This window comes from Salvelinus namaycush, chromosome 5 (assembly GCF_016432855.1).
Source record: "Salvelinus namaycush isolate Seneca chromosome 5, SaNama_1.0, whole genome shotgun sequence".
NCBI lineage: Eukaryota > Metazoa > Chordata > Actinopteri > Salmoniformes > Salmonidae > Salvelinus > Salvelinus namaycush.
The window spans coordinates 42,955,948-42,965,966 of record NC_052311.1 but is presented as its reverse complement, the minus strand read 5'-3'; the positions used below and the strand labels follow the sequence as shown (position 1 = coordinate 42,965,966).

At 41.8% G+C, this 10,019-nt stretch overlaps 2 protein-coding genes across 3 annotated transcripts; one reads left to right on the top strand and one right to left on the bottom strand.

The window, feature by feature from the left end:
- The first annotated feature begins 336 nt into the window (after positions 1 to 336).
- On the top strand, positions 337 to 5,341 carry LOC120048291 (COP9 signalosome complex subunit 7b-like). 2 transcript variants are annotated; one of them, XM_038994147.1, is made up of 7 exons: positions 337 to 439; positions 1,819 to 1,941; positions 2,100 to 2,175; positions 3,191 to 3,279; positions 4,276 to 4,382; positions 4,510 to 4,559; positions 4,953 to 5,341. In XM_038994147.1, the coding sequence occupies exons 1-6, from the start codon at positions 341 to 343 to the stop codon at positions 4,514 to 4,516; spliced, it is 501 nt and encodes a 166-aa protein (XP_038850075.1). In that variant the 5' UTR covers positions 337 to 340; the 3' UTR covers positions 4,517 to 4,559; positions 4,953 to 5,341. The 2 variants fall into 2 exon arrangements, with proteins under 2 accessions (XP_038850075.1, XP_038850074.1); XM_038994146.1 differs by having other exon boundaries at positions 338 to 439; positions 1,750 to 1,941.
- Positions 5,342 to 6,800: 1,459 nt separating this feature from the next.
- LOC120048290 (CD209 antigen-like protein E) lies at positions 6,801 to 9,827 on the bottom strand. The gene is made up of 5 exons (XM_038994145.1): positions 9,690 to 9,827; positions 9,060 to 9,308; positions 8,399 to 8,556; positions 8,117 to 8,238; positions 6,801 to 7,305 (listed from the first exon to the last, which is right to left on the bottom strand). Exons 1-5 carry the CDS (start codon positions 9,712 to 9,714, stop codon positions 7,137 to 7,139), a joined length of 723 nt encoding a protein of 240 aa, XP_038850073.1. The 5' UTR covers positions 9,715 to 9,827; the 3' UTR covers positions 6,801 to 7,136.
- Between the last annotated feature and the right edge of the window lie 192 nt (positions 9,828 to 10,019).

Sequence of the window (10,019 nt, the reverse complement as noted above, 5' to 3'; positions counted from 1 at the left end):
GTATTGCTACAGTGTGGGTAGTATCAGAGGGAATGAGAGAGGCTGAGATCTAGTGTGAAGGAAAAGGGGATTAGTTTAAATAGTATATTGAGTAGAACGTCATTAGATATAGTCTCAAATAATTGGTTATCTATTTAGTTTCTCCCTATCTCTGGCCCACACTCCAGTACAGTAGGTGGCGGTAATGCACAATAACGTTCGATGTCAATCGCCGATAATCCACATCGAGAAGATAATATTTTGCCACAAGATGGCACTATTTTAAAAGCAACCATCTGGTCCGCTCAGTCCATTGTCAGTCAAGACAAACACTCCCCTCCTCCTTTTCACGTTTCGTCCAATGAGCAGTGATGTTCTCCTTTGTTGTCAAACGTGCGCTGACCGCGGAACTGAGCGATTCGGGGGACAGGCTATCAACTTGAGTTTGCTTACCAATAAGGTTATTTGTTGCTTTTATTTTCTTTGAACATATTTGTAAACTAGTTTTTTAAATAAAGGTAATCGCACGGTTGCCCTTGCACCACTTAGCTACGTTAGAGTTGAGTGGGTAGATAACCGAAAAACAGGAAAGAGGCCTAACGTTACCGCTTTACAGTCATGTAGTGGTAACTTTAGCAGCAGCTAGCATGACTCCTCATAGTCATACTGTAGTAAGCTAGCTCTTATGTGCTAGTTTTGCTACAGCATTTGGTCAAACTTTAGCAATCTGTTTAGTTTGTGCTCCTTTGGGCCCGTTTTTAAGTAGCATTTCTCTTGAAAATTTGCCATAAAGAGCTAGTGAACTAACGTTAGCTCGCTTCTAAGCTAGCATGCAATCGGTTGTTCATGACTGTGACGTTAGCTAACATTAGTATTAGTCAGAAAATCGGTCCCTGCCCTGGGACTCAGCATTGAATAAGCTTGACTCAAAACACTCCACACTAGGGCCAAGTTTAGTAGGTCGAACGATGCAGATAGAATTGATCTGACATGATTCCTTATTTTACCATGTCAGTCAATATTTTACACAGCATTGTGCCCTACTGAATGTGCCCAGGTTAGCCTATAGTAGCCGACTAGTTGAGGGTAACGTTGATTGGCTACCTAAATAGTTACATTGTGAAATAGTAGCCAAGTGTCCAAAGTCATGATTATCTGACAATGGCATGGAGTGTCCTAGTGCCCAGCCTAGGAAGGTTATTACAATGTAGCTAGCTAGGCTATTTGTAAGTACTGCTGTGTCTTCCTATTATTCTCACCAAATAGCACAGCATATCAAATACAAATAGGTTAGATCTCAAATAATACATTCTCAGTGCTTTTAGTAGGGCCAATTTCATATTAAGCAAATTCCCATTTAATTATGTAAAAGAATAATCTGTGTCTCTGACTAGCTTTGACCAGAAGGGTGATTTTCAAAACACTTGCCTACACATCAGTTTATGAGAGTGAAAATTGAATTACTGACTTGGAGTCTTGCCACAAGGGCTATTCATATGATTGTTTTGGTTAGACAGAGCTACAGGCATACATTAATAAAGTATTAAAGTTGTCTTGCTATTAAAAAAAAGCTGTTCAGCCTCTCAAATGTAAGATATGCAGTATTAACTCTTCATTGAAAGCCAACTATTTTATTCAAGACATTCTGTCTCTTTTTTTCCTTTCCTCTCTTCCCCCTTTCTCTCACGCTCTTGCATTATCTGTTATTACTTCTCTTATCCTCATTTTGTCTTTCTCCTACTCACTTCTGTTTGCCTTCTGTCTTTTTAGCTCATACTCTCACCTGCACACTCTCTCTCACTCTCTGTCGCTCTCTCTCTCGCTCTCTCTCTCTCTCAGATGGAGGTAGAGCAGCTCCTCTCTCTCTCCGGCCCGGCGTTGGCCCAGGCCATAAGTTCTCTGCTGGAGACACCAGGCCTCTACGTGTTCTCAGACATCCTTGAGTTGCCCAACGTCAGAGAGGTAACACACACACTCACATGTAAGCACACCCACAAACAAGCACACCGTCACAGCCATTCTCAAGGCACAGCTCTCACTGGAGGTGGTATAGCTAAAGACCATAACAAGCCCCCTCTATCTGCCCCCCCCCCCCCACCCCCCGTCTACTCTACCCCAAGCTGGAGACAGGCCCGCACGCACCAGTGTTTCAGCTACTCAACCTCTTCGCCTATGGAACCTACTGTGACTATAAAGGTATGATAGTGGCAGGCAGCGCTGCTGTGTAAAGAAGTCATCTAATATCCCTGGAGCTGTTTTATTATTAGCAGTATTTCTCTCCCTGCCAATCGGCCCTGCAGGCCAGGCTTCTCATCACTGTTGTAGGTTGTCACAGCCCCCTGTAATTTACAGAGTCAACCACAATACTTTATTTTGATCCTATACGAGGAGCCAAGTGACAATGTTTGGCACGGCAGAGGTTGCGTCCCCAATAACCTCTCCTTTCTCTAGAAGTATGCACTTGTTCACTTTCCTTTGTGGATTTGGAATTAAATAACGGGTATATGGAAACTCCCTCTAGCATTCCTGGTGAAAAAATGGGTTCCCCAGAAATTCTGGTTGGAAAAAATGGGGTCCCTGTTGAAACAGTTGACTTCCATTGCTCTAGCCTGCCAACACCAATCCAATGCTTTTACATTTGTGGGAATAGTGACACTTCAGGAGGAAGGAGAGATTATTGGAACTCAACCAGGGACAGACTACTCTCAGGCATTTTGTTAGACATTCATATTGGTTGTAATTGGTTGCATTGTCACAAACTGCCAAATGAAATCCTGAATATCCTTTGAAATACACGAATATGTAAAGGACTTGTCATTCTTTAGCAACACATTTAGTAACAAGACTTAATAAGAGACGAGCAAAACGGAAGAGAGAAATCCAAATCTTGTTATGTCAACACATCTTATTCACTTTCATAGTGCTTTTTAGAATTGCAAAATGGAGCACAGAGGAAAAACTGTCAATACTCAAGTTTTTTTTTTTAAAGCAACCACATATGCAGGCACACACACACTCAAATGACTTTTTCGTTGTATTCCCTTGTGGAATTTAAAAGGCAGCAGCAGTTTGCCTGGACAGAGCCTGTAACCCTGTGTTTGTAATGACGTGTCCCTGTTATGAAAGGTCCCTGTTATGATGTGTCCCTTTCTGTTGCTCTCTCGCTGTCTGTTTCTTTTCCTTGTCTGTTTGTGGTATGCTATTCTTTCAGAGAGGGCAGCCTCTCTCCCAGAGTTGACCCCAGCCCAGAGGAACAAACTCCGTCACCTCTCCATCATCAGTCTGGCATCCAATCTCAAGGTAGAGTACCACCCATTCATCTGGTTTTAAATTCCTTACTCTGCTAGCTTTAGTATGCTCAATGTGGGTCACTCACATTATAATTATGGAAATAGTTGACAATGATATGTAATATAACGATAGCCATCATCCGTTTGCCATTTAATCTGAAGGTAACGCTCTCTGGACTTACCTTGTCTAGTTTTTCTGTTTATTTTGTTATTAAAGAATTGCAGGTCAAATAATAATTTTGTGCCGTATTTCCATGGACTCTAATAGCCTACCTACAATTGTAGTCCTAACAATACTCAGCAAGCTTCAGTACCAAAAATAGCAAGTCATTCGCTCAACTTTGATTTGAATGATATGCTCAAGTGTGGTTACGAGACAACTTGCTTTGTAACTTTGACACATTAACAAGGTAAATGACTCTGTGTTGTGAAGGACTTTATTAAGAGTCTGTCTGTGATGTGATCTAACTTTATTGATATCACATAGATGAGAATGACAGCAGCTGAGATTTAAATCATTGAGATACTGTGTTAAGTATCCTGTCCTTTCTTCGTTGAGCTCGCTGTCTCTTTATGTATTCGTTGCTCTCTGTTGTCTATTCATCTAACTCTAAGATTGGCTCTCTCGCCACCCCATTTCATATTTTTTCTCCCTCTCCCGTCTCTCTTTCTACCTTGCTTTATGCCCATCTCTCATTCTCTCCACTCTCCCTAATAAATCATTTATTGATTCATTTCTCTCTTTCTCTATTACTCTCCCTTCTCCCTCTCCCCCATTTCTCGTCTCGTCCTTCTCTTTCCGTCTTATTTTTTGTATATTGTCATAGTATAAGTGTGCCACATTGAATGTCTGTATGGGCACACTTTAACGCAAAGATTCACCCATTAAAATGTTATATCGTTATATCTCTGAGCGATGTTATATTGGTTCCCGGGGTCATTTCATGTTTTCATGTGTTTTCATTCTTTCTGATTCTATTTCTCTTGATGTTGTTCTGACGGACAGAGCGAGTCCCCATGGACGTGTGGCTGTTCGTCACCATCTGTGCCGCAGCCGTCATCTTCGTCCTCCTCCTCATCCTCACTGTCATCCTCATCCGACGCCACAGACAGGTACAGTTTGGTGATTTAATCAGATATTTATTTTAGCTTAAAAATGTACTCACTATCTCTTACATTTTGCTGTGTCTTGTTGGTAGTGTTACTGAGCTTTCATGTGTGTGTTTCTGTCGGTTTTCAGCGGGTGATGATGCCCAGACGTGGCAAACGCAGATTCTGCAACTGCAAAGAGTGAGTGTAATTTCCTGCGAACACACGCTCGCGCGCTCACACACTCACACACACACACACACACACACACACACACACACACACACACACACACACACACACACACACAAAGTCTGTATATTGGCCTTGAATGTGCAGAGTTGTTCAAGGTGACGCGTGTCACACACACACACACACACACACACACACACACAAAAAGTCTGTATATTGGCCTTGAATGTGCAGAGTTGTTCAAGGTGACGCGTGTTCAAGGTAGAAGCCTAAACTTTTTTGCCTCTCTTGCCAACTACATTTTTGTTGCCTTGGGCTATCTGTTGCACCTCCCATATTTGAGAAATACTGTGTGAGAATGGTTATTTACAGTGCGAACCATTCTGTTTTCCTCTGTTACAGCCCCAAACCAAAAGGATTCTACAGAAACTAGTGATATCGTACAGATCGGAATCCCTGTCAATGGACAATGTGTCTACTATTTTGTCTTAGCTATTCTATTCTGATAAAAAAGAAAAACCAAAAGGACAAAAGAAGCAAGAAAGAAGAGGTTTTCATGTGATATTTGATAATAGATTTCACAAGTGTATATTGTCATGCTTTATGACCTATGATTGAGCTACAATTGAACAAATACTGTATATAAATATGTATAGCTACTGTCACTTTTGTATTACTGTACACTGAGCTTACAAAACATTAAGAACACGTGCTCTTTCCATGACATAGACTGACCAGGTGAATCCAGGTGAAAGCTATGATCCCTTATTGATGTCACTTGTTAAATCCACAATGGGTTGTGTACGTGTGCCATTCAGATGCTGAATGGGCAAGACACAAAATGTAAGTGTCTTTGAACGGGGTACTGGTAGTAAGTGCCAGGCGCACCGGTTTGTGTCAAGAACTGCAACACTCCTGGGTTTTTCACGGTCAACAGTTTCCTGTGTGTATCGTAGTGGAGGCTCCTCAGAGGAGGAAGGAGAGGACCATCCTCCTGAGTGTATATTGAAACATAATTTAAAAAAATCCTTTTTAGATAAAACTATACTAAATATATTCATGTCAATAAATAGTTGATTAAAACACACTGTTCTGAAAGGAAGGTCTACAGTAGCCTCAGAAGCACTATGTAGGTTAGCACCATGGTGTAGCCGGAGGACAGCTAGCTTCTGTCTTCCTAGCTTTGTTTTTTTTTTCTGGTCACAGACATCTGATGTGTTGTGCACTGAAGTCCACAAGCAAAGGGAGGAGAGCGCGTAGATAGTCCCGAGAAGGAGTTATATATATATACAACGCGCAGAGTGATCATGCTGTTTTTATGTGGCTGCTATGAAAGTGAACTGTGTTTGCGTGTGATCAGGGGAGTATTCATTCCGTTGATTCTGTTGAAAAACGTTTCTTAAATGAAAGCAAACAGAACGAAACGGGGATAAACATACTTGAATTCGTCCAATAGAAACTCTCATTTGCAACTGTTGGACTAATGATTACACCTTAGATCAGCTAGATGCAGGCAAGAGTGTGCAAGGCAGTATTGAATGTGCCACTGTCTGTCACCTTGATTAACAAAAATGATCTCGAGCTGTTGTAGCAACCTCATGATGGGTACAGGGAAAATTTGAGGATCATGTAGTAGCCTAAACCTATCAATGTTACATTGAACTGGGTGAATGGAATATGAATGACAGTCATCCAATATGCTGTAATAGAAATTAGGCCATGTTCATAAAAAAGAATCATCCTCCCTCATCTTAAACGGCACCGACCGCCACTGATATCAAGAATGGTCCACCACCCAAAGGACATCCAGCCAAACTGTTGGAATCATTGGAGTCAACATGGGCCAGCATCCCTGTGGAGCGCTTTTCGACACCTTGTAGAGTCCATGTCACGACAAGTTGAGGCTGTTCTGACGGGGTGCAACTCAATACTAGGAAGGCGTTCCAAACTTTTTGGTATACTCAGTGGATATTGCATAGCACTCTGTTTTAGAGTCCATTATTTACCGAATATTTTATTAAGAGAATGGGATAGCATCTTAATATTATAGTTTCTTACGGTTTCAGGTGGTGTGAGCAGACTGCTGCGTGATCAGGCTCGTTCCAAAGTTCTGCTGAATTGTTTGAATTAGTAACAGAGAAAATACAGGGGTTATTGTTGTTGTGTTATAGGACTGTAAGATAAAAATGTTCGATTGTGTTTAAATGATTGAATTAAACAAGAGTAAAAAAACAAGCAGTGACTGAGGGGTGACTGATTGGCAGCTTTATTGAAATACCTTCAGTGGTGGGTAGACACCAACACAAGTAGATACCAACTGTCACTTCATTTGTTTTGACTGATTATACATACCGTGACTGGAATTCAATTAAATGCACGTTGTAGAAATGCACATTGCATTTGACTTTAAAAGGGAATTTACACTTTATTACCACTGCGTTTACACTGAATTTGATTTCCTAAAACATGGGGGAAATTGCATTTAAAATGCACATTGTCAACAGTGCAACCCTACAATGAGCCTTCTATTGAATCCCTGCCGCTCTAAGTTAATTTCATGGTCAGCGGTGTCTTTCACCCGCTGATTCAAGCGGACGTAATGGGTACGGCATCCATTTGACAGATGCGGCGGTAGGTGAAGTCACAGGGCACGTCGGACCAGGCATGAGTGTTACTCTCCAGGACCGCACAGTCCTCACCGTCAACCCCACCGGAGACGTTGTTATCAGGCTCCAAGCTGTACTGTTTCCAGAAGCTATAGGGGAAAGGGAGGTAGGGGGAGAGAAAATATGACGGGCAGGATGGAATTGAAGTCACAGAGAGGGAGAGAGATAAGACAGAAAAAAAAGTAAAAAGGAGCGGACAAATAGTGGAGAAAAAAGGTTTGAGCAACTGAGATATTTTGAGTCGATGTTGTACGTGTCATGTTGAGATTGTTGAATGGGTTGCAGACCCTACATACTGATAAAATAATTTAAATGTTGAAAGATAATGATTAAATAATTCCACTATGAAACCTTAGAATTGTATGAAATTGATTAGAATCATAAAAGTATAATCTGATGATGTGTGTAGTTTTAGTCAGAATTAGATGTAAACAATGTATCTGTATAGTGGGAAAACACATACTGTCTGAGCAAGGTGTAGCTTAGGGTTTGAACTTGTATGTATGTGCCGAAGAAAAAACCCCGAGAACAATTAAACTGTGTTTGAACCGACCTGGCTAGGCCTCTGAGAAACTTATGATAGGACAGGGAGTACTTCTCAAGGTTTCCCTAATCTCGGGGGAATGGAACTGTCGGCTGGGTAGTGATACACAGTGGTGAGAACTATGGAGAAGGATAAAACTCACCTACTGTTTGTGTGTATGTATGTGCGTAGGATACCTACTGTTTGTGTGGAAGTATGTGCGCAGCTATAAAATGGATGTCTTTGTATAATGGACTTCAGACTGTTCTCGTGAATAAACTGTACTATCTTTTTGCATAAGCTGAGTCTTTGACTTTTGTCAGAGCTATTGATTGTCAGTTATTATCATTGGGATAGAAAATTCTCGTGACACATACTTATTTGTGAGCGTTGTGTTGTCCACCCATCTCCAGTCCCCCTCCATCTCTCTGTCTGATAGGCCGATCCAGAAGTAGTTATTAAACCCACCAATCCTACTTGCCTCTTTTTCCAGGGCTTCCTATAAACAAACACGTGGTTACGATGAGAAGAGCACACACACACAAATGCACACACACACACACACACACGCACACACACACACACACACACACACACACACACACACACACACACACACACACACACACACACACACACACACACACACAGTTTCTTACATGCACGTTCTTGCTGTGCAGGATGCTAAGGTGGCCGCCCATTGATGTACAATTGTCTCTGCTGCTCGGCCAGTCCATCTTGTCGTTACTGAAGTAGTAACATTTTTCATTTACCAGTACATGAAGCCATCCCTCAGGACACTCTTTGAAATTCACCACTATAAACCAGAATGAGAGAGAGGGAGAGAGAGAGAGAAAGAAAGAAAGACAGAAAGAGAGAAAAGGAGAGAGAGAGAGAGAGAGAAAGAAAGAGATTTGGATATAATTCTACCTTTGTACTGTATGATAGATTTAGTATTTACTATACCCAGCTGTGGGTTCATGTCCTGTGTCAAAGGTGGAATGTCCTTAGATTTATGAAAATGTTGCTGCAATACATTATGGAAATATTCAGAGAACTTGATAGATTGGGGAATGGTATTAGGGCCACTAATCACATGAACCTGACCATGTGACCTCCTGGCCCTGTCCTAACCATCTGGGAACATACAGTATACAGCATATTTGATGGGATACGTTTAAACAAAGAAGCACTACCCACAATCACATAATGAGCAGTTATTTAGGAGATCAGTCATTTGTCCATCAGTGATTCTGTGCCTTCTGGTGGCAATGGAGTTATTTTCAAACACGTACATAGAGTTTTCTGGCTAGTGCTAACCTGTGGCAGAGCAGTTTTGTGCCAGGCTGTCATATTCATCACGTAGACGGCTGTAGCGACGCAGCACAGTACTCAGATTCAACCTCAGGGAGGCCAACTCTTCCTCAGGGGTCTCCACAGGTTGAGTGGCATTTGACAGGGGTTCTGCAGCTGCCTGATTGGTGCTGATGGATACCAAGAGGCCAATCAGCACAAGGAGGATGGTCTGACACGTCAGAAGTCCTGCCCACTTCTTCCCCCCCTGGGAACCTGATTGGATTGATCAAAGAGAGAGCTCAAGTTATATTATACAGTATACTGTACATGTCAGTCAGATGACAGTTTAACCTGACTAGAATTGAGGTGATAATTCATATTCCAGCAACAGTTCTACATACAGGATGTATTTTTATAAGTCATTTCAATTAACCTAAATATTGTAACAAAGTGACTTGCCCAAATTTGATACACACAAATATGAACACACACGCACACACACACATACGCACGCGCACATACGCACACACACACACACACACACACACACACACACACACACACACACACACACACACACACACACACACACACACACACACACACACACACACACACACACACACAGTGGTGTAGACCGAAAGTGTATTTTACCTTGCTTAGAATGGTAGTTCTCCATGTTCCCTGTGTAATATCACTGGTACACGATCAGTTAACCGTTCATAAATCGAATGTGTCTCTCTTTCCACTCAGAGTTGGTGTTATATACCTACGCGGCGTGTGTTTGTGAGTGTAGGCAATTGGTTGACTTTGAGCGATCAAAGTTCTCTCTCTGTCACTAAACATGACCGTGCATTTTCATGAGGTTGACAGAGAGGTTTACAACAAAAGCATGACATTGCACTTTAAGCTGAATGCTCTGTAACAGCATGGGTTTACTTGTTTTGTTTTCACAAATGAGCAGCTGCGTCAAATCCACGTGTA